General features: G+C 40.5%; 2 protein-coding genes across 4 annotated transcripts in view; both read right to left on the minus strand.

Annotated features, from left to right (window-relative positions):
* Nucleotides 1-595: 595 nt before the first annotated feature.
* On the minus strand, nt 596-7,433 carry LOC311053225 (uncharacterized protein; the record flags this gene model as incomplete). Its single annotated transcript, XM_084068682.1, has 5 exons — nt 596-979; nt 2,085-2,297; nt 2,533-2,637; nt 3,880-4,065; nt 7,220-7,433. 5 exons carry the CDS (start codon nt 7,431-7,433, stop codon nt 870-872), a joined length of 828 nt encoding a protein of 275 aa, XP_083924808.1. The 3' UTR covers nt 596-869.
* Nucleotides 7,434-8,059: 626 nt separating this feature from the next.
* LOC311053667 (extracellular sulfatase Sulf-2-like) overlaps nt 8,060-13,927 on the minus strand; it is a 59,119-nt gene continuing 53,251 nt past the window's right edge. Inside the window, exons 22-25 of one of the 3 annotated variants that reach the window (XM_084069320.1) lie at nt 13,146-13,194; nt 12,970-13,026; nt 12,634-12,655; nt 8,060-11,666 (exon numbers count right to left, since the gene is read on the minus strand). In XM_084069320.1, coding sequence (XP_083925446.1) covers nt 12,634-12,655; nt 12,970-13,026; nt 13,146-13,194 — 128 coding nt within the window. In that variant the 3' untranslated portion in view covers nt 8,060-11,666. Of the gene's footprint in view, nt 11,667-12,629; nt 12,656-12,969; nt 13,027-13,145; nt 13,195-13,927 lie in introns of all 3 variants that reach the window. The other 2 variants (XM_084069321.1, XM_084069319.1) reach the window with 2 other exon arrangements.

Below are 13,927 nucleotides of genomic sequence, written 5' to 3' on the forward strand. Positions count from 1 at the left end.
AATGTGGAATGCTCAACATAGGGACAGCAGGTTGAAAGTGGTTAGATTGCATGCACATAGATGTAGAATGTGACCTGGGCTTTGTCTGTCAGAACTAGGGATGGGACTTTGAATAACCACTTGCACCACAGTATCCATATTCTGAGGGGAACATTAAGAGAGATTAGAGAGAGGCAAAGAGATTTGGTGTGGACGGAAAAAAATATGGACAATTTCAACATAATTTAAAATCTCAACGATATGATTATTGTGTTTGAGTGTTTGTTATCATGATAAACGATACCAACGATTATCGTCCCATCCCTAGTTAGAAGTCCATGGATTCAGTTACACAGGGCAGTGTTGAATCCTGTATCCCTGGGCTTGGTGTTGAGAGACACAATTGGTCAGTGGTGTACACACACCTTTTTCCGTGGGGGGGGTTCATTGCTTTAGTGCTCCTTCAGCAGCCACTGCTTCTAAGTGTCGGCGCTTTTCGGCGATAGTTCTGTCTTCTTTCACTTTCTCCACGCCGTTTAGTGCTAAGAGGAACCAAAAAAAAATCCTTGCCAGCAGGGGGGTGCCCCTTGCGGTGAAATCCCCCTTTTCATACGCCACTGCAATTGGTGTTGATGAAATGTAGTCAATGAACAACATTCTCATATTGTGTTCCTCATTCAAATTGATGGTGTAAGCTTTAACTTTGTCCTTAAAGAGCTAAATTAATAACCATGCTAAGATGTAATAGTTGGTGGGTTGTGTTAATGATTAAGGGTACAAGAGTTTCATTACTAATTACTAGGTTTAACTTAAAACTCAAAAGCAGAATACTAAGCTGGAGTTAAATCAATGAAGTTAAGAGGAATGTCACTTCTCACAGATCAGGGTGTTTAGATCTTGAGTATTTGAACATTGCTTATTATGCCATCCTCCATCTTCGTGCAAGTAGTATGCACAGTCCCATTTACGATAGTTAACAGGCTGTCCACTGGCCCAGTACCTGCAGAGTAAAGAACATGTATGTTTAACCACATCCACTCAGTCACATACAGTGACTTTGATATAATTACAATAGAAAAATATTTAAAATGTCTCACTGTGTTGTCAGTGCTGTTCCATCCACCCATGTCCATTTGTCATTAGTCATTTTCAAACCAATCCATGATCCTCTACCACGGGTCAATCCTTCAATGAATTCCTGATGATTTGTGAATGATTAAACTATGATCAATTCATTTTCTCTACATTGACATCTTCACTGTGATCAAGGAATTACACTTGATTGAACAGGTTACACACTGACCTTTTCTTCTTTACTGTTAATGACCACCAGATCTGCTCCTGTCTTCCGACATTGGTCTCTACTTTCATCCCAAGTTTTCCATCCAGTAGATCTGCAATAAAAGCTGCATCCAAACTTCTTCCATCCACTGGAACATGGCGTAACTAAACATCAAACAAGAGTTTTACTGATCCACAGTGGCGGAGCGTCCGGGTAGGCCAGGTAGGCGGCCGCCTACGGGCCCGGGACTCCGGGGGCCCGGGCTGTCAGATCACATGGACCTTTATTTTATTAGAATTAGACGCACTTTGCGTGCTCCGCCTCTCCGCCTCTCCACGGCCGCCTCTCAGCAACAAAAAAACGAACACAATCCGCCCCGCACATTTTTGCGCGCGGGCGGACGGGCAGGGCACACATCGGTTATCTATGATGTATATTATGACTACATATTAGGGGGGGGGGGGGGCAAAACATATAGGGCCCTATCTTGTGTGCCCCCTTACCACTTATCCCTAAACCTTTTTGCCATTTTGTACTATTTTGAAAAACATTTTAAAATAGTTCAAATAGCCGATCAACGAGAATGGTGCTTCATTCTTATAGAACTGACATGTCATATTATAGAACTGACTGAGGTCACAGTACTGACGTCATAGACTGGGCTTCAAGTACTACAACTGGTACTGACGTCATAGTATATAGTAAGTAACAGGTACTGATAGTACCAGCTGACAATGGGTAGGCTACTTCTCCTGTAATTATGAAATCAATCCTAATACACTATTAATATTCCTTCAAAAAGGCTTACAGTCTAAACTCTCACCTGCCGTCTCTTTCTTAAGCTGGTTTATATCATGTTGTAGCTGGTCTCTCTCTAGGGTCATCTTCTCATATCTGGTCTCTAAGTGGCCTTTCTCCAAGGTCATGTTCTTATATCTGGCCTCTAGGTGGTCTTTCTCCAGGGTCAGGTTGGTCATCAGTTGGTCTTCCTCCCAGATCCGGTCGTTGTAGTTCTTGTGATCATTAGCTAAATGATCTGCAAAGGACAAAAATAGTCATGATAAACACAGATGATGAAGTGAAGCATCAGTGTGGAAAAAAATATCTTCGAGCAGAAAACTATACTTTGCTTTAAGTTAAAAAACAGAAGTTACATCAAGGTTTGGGTTAATACTGTGGTGACCTTTGTAGTTTTCTACAGATATAAGATTCAGGCAACAGAATTCCAGAGTGAGTGAAGTGGATGTTTTGTGACATGGTGGAATACTCACAGTACATGACCAGGACTACTATCACACCCATCAGGATAAGACAGAGCATCCCCAGACACACAGCAACAGCTCTGAGAGAACTTATCACTGTTTTAGAGAGCTGTCCTGCAACAGAAAGCACAGCTACTAGATATATACAGTAGCGACTCAGAGTTTAAAAAACAAGACTAAAAGAGACTACAAGCCCCATTAGCTATACCTGACCAGACCAAAGTGCTTTGAACTGACCAACATTATCTCCAAAATACCTTACACTTGATACATTTTGGTTTTACAAACTCAACTGCATTTGTGTCCTAAATATGTCCTAAATGAGAGGGGAAAAAGTTTTAAGGAATTGCATGAAGGCCGCCCTCCACACTATTTTAAAATCTACAATTATCTATCTCGAAAACCAAACACTGTATGACAGGGGTTTTCAACTGATTGAGAAGCAGGGACCACCACCCTGACTAAAATCACCCTGGGGACCACCACTGTGGTGTTGGGTGGGGATATGTGGGCTAAGATTAGTTTTTCGGTATCCCATATCTATATAATGCGTTATAAACAAACATACTTATAACACTGTGTACTTATAGTTATAAGAACTCATAAATATTCAAAATGTTTTATAACACTGTTTTTCAACCAATCTAGTGGTCCAATCTATGGACCACTAGAGTTCCATGGCATAATTACAGGTGGTCCACGGGAAAACGTTTTAAAATGTAAATAAACATTTTGTTAAATGTATCAAATTAGAATATCTTTAAATAATATTTCATCATAAGTCCCCTGGGCACCGTGAAAAAAGGGGTACAAAATTGTGGGATTTTTTTTTTTTTTTTTAATGTGTATTACTTATCACGATTATTCATTGAGTTTTATGACAATTTTTTTTTTCATCAATTAACATAATTTCACATTCATGTTGTGCTGTACATTCCTGCTAAATAATACAAATACAATGGGTTCATATTATTAAAATTAAATCAACAGAGCACTGCTTTCACTTTAACATTGTGCCTTTTTCCTGTTAACACATCTTTGCACTTCAGTGCATCTCTTATAGGCAAAACATAACGTCTTTCACTCCTTTCATTGCACCTGCATGATGGATGTGATTAAACTCTTGAACCTCACTAGTTGACGTAATGAGACAATAATCAGAGATCATGTTAATTTGATTGTGGTGGAAGCCAAAATGTGATTAATTGTGCAGCCCTAAGACATGCACTGTTGGATTTGATTTGAGGTTGACCCACATTTTTGCATAAAATGCCTGGACTTGTACAATCAACTGTTTTCCCCTCTTTGAAACAGACAAATCATCTTGATAACATTTCACAACGCAGCTAAGCTCACCCCGAGTGTGACTTCCTGTTGCATTGTCCCTCACGTCCTCCTGTGGTCCAGAGACGACATCACTGCGTCTGATGAAATCTACGCTCTCGTAGATGTCCACCACCATCTCCTCCATCTGTCCCCTGTCCTCCCTGTCCCTCCTCTCTCCTCTGTCTCCATCTCTCTGTCTCACCTTCTTTGTCAAGTCTGGAATGGCATAAACATCTGTTGACATCTAGGTTATTTTTTGTTGTTGCTTGTTTATGCCTCTCCTGTCTTGATGAACTATATCAAAATAACACTTCACATGATTTCTAGTAAAATATAAATATACTGAGTTCTCAAAATGTGACCATGTCTCTGTGTGGCTGGTTGTACAGTGCTTTAGCAATAAGGAAGAACAAAACAGAAACCCCAAACCACCTCCACACACACACACACACACACACACACACACACACACACACACACACACACACACACACACACACACACACACACACACACACACACACACACACACACACACACACACACACACACACACACAATTCAATAATAAAAAAAATCTTAACCACATCAACCCCCATGTCCCCATTGTGGGCATTTTCAAAATGTGTCAAAATGTGTCCAAATCTGTAAACTTTTTTTTGACAAAATAAGCTCAAATAGATCTACAAGCTCACACCACACATTGTGAGCTAGATCATTGCTATTTGTGGTACGACAAAGTATGTAGGGCTTAAGTGCTTTAGAAAATTGGCATAAAATAGTTTCAGATGGGGTTCACCGCGGCCAAATACATATTCATTTGGGGGTGCTTGACATGAAAACAATTGAGAACCACTACCCTACAACAGTGGTTCTGGACCCCCTGCAGGGTCCCCAACTGATTTGCTAAATGCGCAACATTGTTATCTCACTCAACAGTAAACAGACCAACATACAGTATAAGTATAAGTGCACATTTCTAAAGTGACAATTTAAGGACCTTTAAGACCTTTTTAATACCTAGAAAATAATAATAGTAATACCAATAAGACCATTACTGCATCAAAAGCAGTCAACAAACTATACTAAAATTGGCCAAATTGTCAAATATTCCTTAAGAAAGAGGCATAAGTTGTGAAAATAGCCGATCTACAAGCTCACAACGTGTTGTGTCCTGTTGTGGTCACCATCTTACTGTAACCTTCAGCATGGTCGTCATGGTAACAGTTTGTCATACATAAACAAACATTGTAGTCCATCAAATGTAAGAAAATATTTGAAACTAGAAAAAGTGCTCCTCGGACCACAGGTCTCCGCCAGGTCAGGTACGTTATTCTGGCCTCCTGGTGGCGCTATAATAGGCCAATGTGAAAAGGGTGCCATTTATTCTTAGGTCTTTCACGGCAATCAGACTGCATTCATGATTTGAGGCATTTTGTTCCAAAAATGTGCAGGCATGCAAACAGCCCCGAGGTGAAAAAGGTGACAACATGTTGTTTTCTTTTGGGTCAGGTGTCACACAATTGCCCTATTTGGGTTAAAAAAGGTGACTGTAGCTGAAAAGTGACACTTTTGCATGTCTGAATGTGTTTTGCTAAATTAGACCTGCTGGTGGCGCTATAACAGGCCAATGTGAAAAGGGTGGCATTTCTTCCTCGGCCTAGTGGGAATGTGTGTGTGAAATTTCACGGAAATCGCAAGCTGCATGCATAGTTTGAGGCATTTTGTTCAAAACGGACCAATCCTGCAAACTTTGGAAGCCAACCATAGGCAATCAGGATGGAATATGGGAAATCGGACAGATAAGTGTTGATCACATGACTATAGAGATACTGTGTACCGATTTGCATGATATTTGGATAAAATCTGTAGGAGTAATGTAAAAAAAATTGTTTTGCACAAATCGGCCTCCTGGTGGCGCTATAACAGGCCCATGTGAAAAAATTGGGGCAGAGGTTCTGAATTGGCATCCAGGGAGTGTGTGTGCACAGTTTCGGAGCGAACGGACCAACGGTGCCGGAGATTAGCTGGTAACACACAGACAGGACACACACACACGGACACACGGACGGACGGAAGGACGGACGGAGGGTAAAACATACTCTCTCGCCATGCCTTTCGGCCTGGCGGAGACAATAATAGGCATAGTGTGTGTGTGTGTGTGTGTGTGTGTGTGTGCGTGTGTGTGGTGGGGGGGGCTTGAAATTAAAAGGTGGGGTGGGGTGGCCCTTGAAGATTGCTTGAAATATGCTAGTTGGTCCAGAGCTGATCTATTCCTATCCCATTCTCTTACTTTATCCAACCTTCTATATTAAACTCATGTACTGATTTGTAGCATTTATATGAGTGAGCAGACACATGCCAGTAAATGGGCACATTTCCCAAGACTGATGAATCAACCAGGCAATCTGGCACACTTCCCCTTCTTGAGATTCTAGCTCCCTTTTCTGTGGAATTTCTTGACCTCTGACTTCCCAGTAACTGACAACATTGACGCATCATCTTAGGTCACCAGGTCATTTAGTGCACTGTGTATTACTTATCACGATTATTCATTGAGTTTTGTGGCAAAAATCATTTTAATCAATTAACATAACTTTCACATTCATGTTGTGCTACTGTACATTCCTGCTAAATAATAAAAACAAAATGGGTTCATGTTATTAAAATTAAATCAACAGAGCACTGCTTTCACTTTAACATTGTGCCTCTTTCCTGTAAACACATCTTTGCACTTCAGTGCATCTCCTATAGGCAAAACATAACGTCTTTCACTCCTTTCATTGCACCTGCATGATGGATGTGATTAAACTCTTGAACCTCACTAGTTGACGTAATGAGACGATAATCAGAGATCATGTTAATTTGATTGTGGTGGAAGCCAAAATGTGATTAATTGTGCAGTCCTAAGACATGTACTGTGGCGAGGCCGTGAGGTGAGGATGATTTTTTTGGAGTTGCATTGTGTGCACATAATTTAATTGATTTGTTTGATCAGTAGTTGATCAGTTATGTGATGAGGTGATCATAATAAATTCTCATCACTGATATTCTGTATGCTTTATTTTTGCTTCCAAAAAAAAAAAAAAATTACAGCATGGTCAAATCTAGCAGAAAAGGCTAAAAAGCGTTTTTGGTAGGATCATACTTCAACCATTTTCAAAATGTTCCCTTCATACAATTCCTTATAACTGTTTTTCTTTCATTGAGGAAATATTGAGGATACAAAATCAGTTGAATTCTTTTTTAGGTTTTAGGTTGACCCCCATTTTTGCATAAAATGCCTGGACTATTTGTACAATGAACTCTTTTCCCCTCTTTGAAACAGACAAATCATCTCGATAACATTTCACAACGTAGTTAAGCTCACCCCGAATGTGACTTCCTGTTGCATCGTCCCTCATGTCCTCCTGTGGTCCAGAGACGAAATCACTGCTTCTGATGAAATCTACGCTCTCGTAGATGTCCACCACCATCTCCTCCGTCTCTCCCCTGTCCTCCCTGTCCCTCCTCTCTCCTCTGTCTCCATCTCTCTGTCTCACCTTCTTTGTCAAGTCTGGCATGGCATAAATATCTGTAGACATCTTGGAGGCTTGTATATGCCTCTCCTGTCTTGATGAACTATATCAAAATAACACTTTACATGATTTCTAGTTAAATATGAATATACTGAGTTATCAAAATGTGACCATGTCTCTGTGTGGCTGGTTGTACAATGCTTTAGCAATAAGGAAGAACAAAACAGAAACCCCCAAACACCAAACCACCTACACACACACACACACACACACACACACACACACACACACACACACACACACACACACACACACACACACACACACACACACACACACACACACACACACACACACACACACACACACACACACACACACAAAAGAAGATTCACAGGGCAGGGCAGCAGCAGCAGCAGCAGCAGCAGCGTTAGACGTTGGTTTCGATTTGTTTTTATACTTTGTCTGATTGCTTTCAGAATATAGAGCTATTTATCACTTCATCTAACAAAAAACATATCACTTATACCTCCTCTAGGTATTCACATTACTCTTCAGATATGTCAGTGCTGGCCACTGCTTGCTTGTTTACCTTATCACTTGCATTAGCCGCTAATGTAAGTCACTTCAAACTTCATGTACACTGCTCACCGAAGAAAACTCCATATAAACAAATGCAGGGAAACTTACTGTATCATCAATATACATTTAATTTCACAGTTAACAGTACAAAGGGTTCCAGAGCATTGCAAGTATAGTTGTTTGTGAATGCTAGACATTTACAATGTATACATTTATAGGCCAATATTTTACCAAGTAGTATGTACAACTAGCAACTTCCTCCACTTGTGATGCCATGATTCTTCAACCCAGTCTCCTATTCAGGAGTCATGGACAACTTTCCTCATTTTAAATAATTTTAAAAGCAACTGATATTGTTGTCTAGATATTGACTAGTTTGTAAACATGTCCACCCTCTAGACTAGTGGTTCTCAAACTCAAAAAGACCCTCAAGATTCCTTGAGAGGGTTCCAAATGGACCCTTACTTGTCTGTAACTCTGGGGGTTCCTTGATATTAAAAAGGTTGAGAACCACTGCTCTAGTTCGTGTTTTTGTTTTGTTTCGTGTCCACATTTTGCCCAAGGCTTGATTCTGCCAGCAGTGAACATGGGATAGTTTTGAGGAGAGGTTGCACTTCTCTGAGTGACCATAAACTCTACCTGTCGTCGCAAGAAATGAAAAAAAAAAAAACCTCTGTGACAAATGTGCCAAAGCATGTCAGAGTGTGATGAAGAAAACAAGTGGAGACCCAGGTGGTTAAAAAACACTGTTCCAGTGCTGTACACAATTCTTAAGTGGCTCAAGTGAGCCACTGTGTTCCTAGGCAGACTAAAGAGTAGGCCGGAGTCTGCCGTTCAGAACTCGGAGCCCTACCGTAGCAAGTATAAAATATGATTTGCCCTTTAAGAACTTTGATCGGTTCGGCGAGCCCTGACGAAGCCGAAAAAAAGTTCGGCTTCATATGGAGTGTGCTGCAGACTACCCTGGGGCCCCCAGCTAAAAGGGCCCAGAAATGGCATCTTATATAGTGTATACAATGTACCGGATGTTCGGAATACGACGAACGAGGTGTTTGAATTAGTTTAATTATATGTCTGTCATATATTTAGTTTTGTTTACCCATTAAGACCTGGAACGCATCTGTGTCACTTTAGATGTCTTTGGCTATTCAAAAATAGCAGATATACAAGCTCATAGCGCGGCACCGAGTGCCGCGCTATGATCTTGTAGATCTGCTATTTTTGAAAAATCTTGAAAAAAAATGTTTTAGATTTTTTTTCCCAAAACCTGTTAGGATTTAGATTTTTTTTAAAGAATCGCCTCAGGTCTTAATGGGTTAACCGTTTGAGCTCAGAGGTGAGGTCACCTGTCATCTTTGGTGTGACATCTGTCTGTCAGTGTTGTGATGGTGGCCAGATCATAGGAGGTATGAGAGAGAAGCGCAAAAAAAAGGAAACAAATGAACATGAAAGGGAGATGCTGAGTTGAATGCAGAAACTGGATTTTTTAAACCAGTAATTGATGTTTCAGTGTCTACTGCCCACCACCACCACTGTGATCCCGGCCCAAAATGTGATCTACGGTATAAGATCGAACCTCATCAGGAAAAAGATTGAGAGTATATAAAAGCCATTTAAAATGCCAAATATAATATTCAAATAGCAAAATGTGTACATTTTAAATGCGCTTGCGTCCATGCATTATGCAAGCATAAGTGAAGTTGACTACTTTCTTCACTACATTTAAAATGTATATATTTTTAAATATATTAAGCATTTCAAAAGGCTTTTATAATATCTATTTCTTGATAGTTGGCCTTATAGATGAAAATGTGCTGTGTTTCCTTCATTTTAGACTAGTAGATTAGTCAGTTACAAAAACATTGAATATTTAAAAAAGCCGCTTTGTATTTTTACGCAAACACCCAGTGACAGTCTTGCACCATGGAAAGCATCTCTCTTTCTCTCTCTCTCGCTCAATCTCTCCCTCTCTCTCTCTCTCAACCTTGTGAATGGACTCTCTAAGCCAGTGTGGTGTAGCAGCATGCTAGTGAAGAGTCCTGCAACATTACAGAACTGTGTTGCTTTAGTGGTTCATACAGTATGAAACAAACGGGATGAATGGAATATGCTTTAGTTCAGGGTTGTATTTACTGGGGGCGATGGGGGGCAATCCATGCTTCTGCTCGTGATATCCCCCCCTCTCTGGTCCTTAATTGTTATGTCCGGTGGAGGATGTTTTATACCGGCTTCTGGTCAGATTTAATTAAATACATGCATTTACCTTGTATAAAATGTAGACTGTCTATTTGATTATATCACTATTTTAGCAATTTAATAAAAACAAATCTTAACCACATCAACCCCCATGTGTCCGTTGTGAGCATTTTCAAAATGTGTCAAAATGTGTCCAAATCTTTCAACTTTTTATGACAAAATAAGCTCAAATAGATCTACAAGCTCACAACACACATTGTGAGCTTGTAGATCTTTGCTATTTGTGGTACGACAGTGTGTAGGGCTTAAGTGCTTTAGAAAAAAAATATTTTCAGATGGGGTCCAAATACATATTCATTTGGGGGTCCTTGACATGAAAACAATTGAGAACCACTACCCTACAACAGTGGTTCTCAAACTGTGGGTCTGGACCCCCTGCAGGGCCCCCAACTGATTTGCTTAATGTGCAACATTGTTATCTCACTCAACAGTAAACAGACCAACATACAGTATAAGTATAAGTGCACATTTCTAAAGTGACAATTTAAGGACCTTTAAGACCTTTTTAATACCTAAACAATAATAATAGTAATACCAATAAGAACATTACTGCATCAAAAGCAGTCAACAAACTACATTAAAATTGGCCAAATTGACAAATATTCCCTAAGAAAGAGGCATAAGTTGTGAAAATAGCCAATCTACAAGCTCACAACGCCTCGCAATGGGAGGCGTTCTGAGCTTGTAGAGCAGCTATTTTAACAATATTTATCCGTGTCAAACTAAACGTAACGCCTCAACTCCTACAATTCCAAGTGCTTGTCAGGGTGGGTGGTCCCCGGTTCAATTTCCTTTATTTTATTTTATTTTGGGGGGTCGCGGCCTGAAAAGTTTGAGAACCACTGGCCTAATCCATATCAAACTGGGGGTCCTTGAATTTAAAAAGGTTAGGGTTAAGATCCACTGACCTAAAAACAGACAACGTGTCCATGAAGAGCTGTGTCCTGCTGTGGTCACCATCTTACTGCAACCTTCAGCATGGTCGTCATGGTAACCGTGTTGTTGTCATACATAAACATTGTAGTCCCATTGTCAGTAAAGAAGTCGTTCACTTAGTTTAGAAAACAACAATTACTGTACATCACAGCAACGGAGGAGGTGATGTCACAATGTGTGTTCCTCTTTAGTAACAATAAGAACTTTTACAAAGATTAGAAACACACTAACATTAAACAATATATGGCCTCTGGGAGAGGAGAGGCTGCGTCTTCATCATAATCATCATTATGGTCTTCCTCCTCAGAGGGGGCGTGGCATAATGATGATAGGAGGAGGAGTCATGTCCCTGAGCAGCAGGGTGGGTGGAGCTAATTATGTCACAAAACAAACACAAATCTGGTTGGCTGCCTGAAGACGTGGGGGCGCGATCGCCCCAGCGATGGTTGCCTAGCGTCACGGTCTGGCAGGGTTTGGGGGCGGAGTCGGGTGATCTAACCTTCCCAGCCATCCCAGATCTGACCTCTGGAGACGCACACGCACGCGCGCACACACACACACACACACACACACACACACACACACACACACACACACACACACACACACACACACACACACACAGTTAACAGATGCAATTTTACGCCAGTCTGAGTGGTGTGTGTGTGTGTGTGTGTGTGTGTGTGTGTGTGTGTGTGTGTGTGTGTGTGTGTGTGTGTGTGTGTGTAAATGATACAATATTTCCAGAGAAAAAGGATTCCCGCCGGGACACAAACTGGTGAAAATAGCAGCTTAAAGGTTTTTCTTTCCTTTTTTTTAATCTATGGATTTTTAAAAATGTTTTATTTATTATTTATTTATTAAACTCTTTTGAGATATATATATTTTTAAATGTAGGAAACAAAAATGAAAGGAGAAGAAAAGGGATATTTACTCATAAAAATAGATCCACGGTCAGGCTCTAACGTAGCCTGACAGTGCATCGCGGGTTCAAGTCCCGTTCCCGACAATCTTTACTGCATGTCTCTCCCCATCTCTCTCTCCCTGTTTGCTGTCCATCTACACCGTAAACTATCAATTAAAGGCAGAAAATCCCCCCAAAATATCTATTTTTTTTAAATCCGCGACCCACAAATGGGTCCCAACCCACCGTTTGGGAAACGGTGTTCTAATGCATATGCAGACAGACAGGTAGCCATTCCAACAGACAGACAGACAGACAGACAAGCATAAAGGTTCAAACGAACACCTGCCCCTCCAACCACTTAACCACATGAACCCGCATGTCTCGATTCTGAGGGCGAACATTCATAGAAAATACAGTATCTACAAGCTCACGTTTTGTGAGCTTGTAGATCTGATCTCTGATCTTTTCGGCAGAGATATTTAGCATAGAGCGAAAGAGCCCTGGGGGACTCTAGTCAAGCAAGTATTATAAGTTGTTAAATCAACTGAATCAAAAGTAAAACGAAAAGAGATTATACATACAAACCTATTCCAAATTAACACCACCACTGCAATAGTAAAACAAAACAGGATAATGAAATGATAATAAATAAATATATTAATATAATATTACATATTTATATACAATATTAAATAATTAAACTCTTAAACATGAGATCTTGGTCATCTAAAGCTGTATTCATAAACAATCTAATATCAGACTATCATATTGATTTACTCTGTCTTACTGAAACATGCCGGGGTCAGGGAGATGTTAGACTATTCATATTAATGCTCTAGACCAGTGCTTCTCAAATGTTTTAATTGCAAAACCCCTCTGGAACCAAATGGAACCAAATGGACCCGTAAGGGGATGACTCACAGGTTTCTAGATGATGAAGGCTTCTTCACTCGCAGCCACTTCCTCTTCTCAGACAGCCTGATACACAAATAAAACACACTGTTACACACTGTTACACACTGTTACACACTGTGTGTGTGTGTGTGTGTGTGTGTGTGTGTGTGTGTGTGTGTGTGTGTGTGTGTGTGTGTGTGTACCTGTAGTCTTCATAGCTGTCTTGTTTCTGTCCTCCTGGAGTATCCCGACCTGAACATGTATTTGAGACAGGAAGACCCTTGTTACTGAACAAACACTCTATATATTGAACCACTTTAAAGCTGGAGTCAGAATCTTGGGCTTGTCATTGTAGAGGAACATTAAAAAAAAGTTATAATAATAATAATACAAAATTGAAACAGGGAAAATAGCAGATCGACAAACTTACAATGCATCGGTATGCAAAGCATTGTGGGCTTGTAGATTTCCTATTTCCGTCGTACGACTAGGTAATTAAAGTGGGATGCAAGGTTAAAATGTCAAATCATACCAACATAATTTGATGTTGATGATTTGGGCCATATAATATCAAATGACCTCTCTGATGACAAGGACATATATAGACAGCGTCGGAAGCTGTATGCTCAAGGGAACGTACTGTGTCGCAAATTTAGCATGTGCTCAGTACCGGTGAAGATTTCACTCTTTAAATCTTTTTGTACACCTCTGTATACTGCCCACCTGTGGTGTCGCTACAAGCAAGGCAGCATCAGACGACTCACAGTGGCCTATAATGACTGCATGAGGCTGCTGCTGAGAGCTCCAAGAAGCTCCAGTGCAAGCCAGATGTTTGTTAGTGTTGGGGTGCCCACCTGCTCTGCTGTGCTACGCAATCTTATGTATAGATTTATGTGTAGGGCATCTGAGTCAGTAAATGACATCATTTCTGTCATAAGTAACCCGTTACGTAGTTCTGTCAGGTTCTCCTCTAGACTGTGGAACC

The sequence above is a fragment of the Gymnoscopelus microlampas genome (genome assembly GCF_963454915.1).
Source record: "Gymnoscopelus microlampas genome assembly, chromosome: 10".
Taxonomy (NCBI): domain Eukaryota; kingdom Metazoa; phylum Chordata; class Actinopteri; order Myctophiformes; family Myctophidae; genus Gymnoscopelus; species Gymnoscopelus microlampas.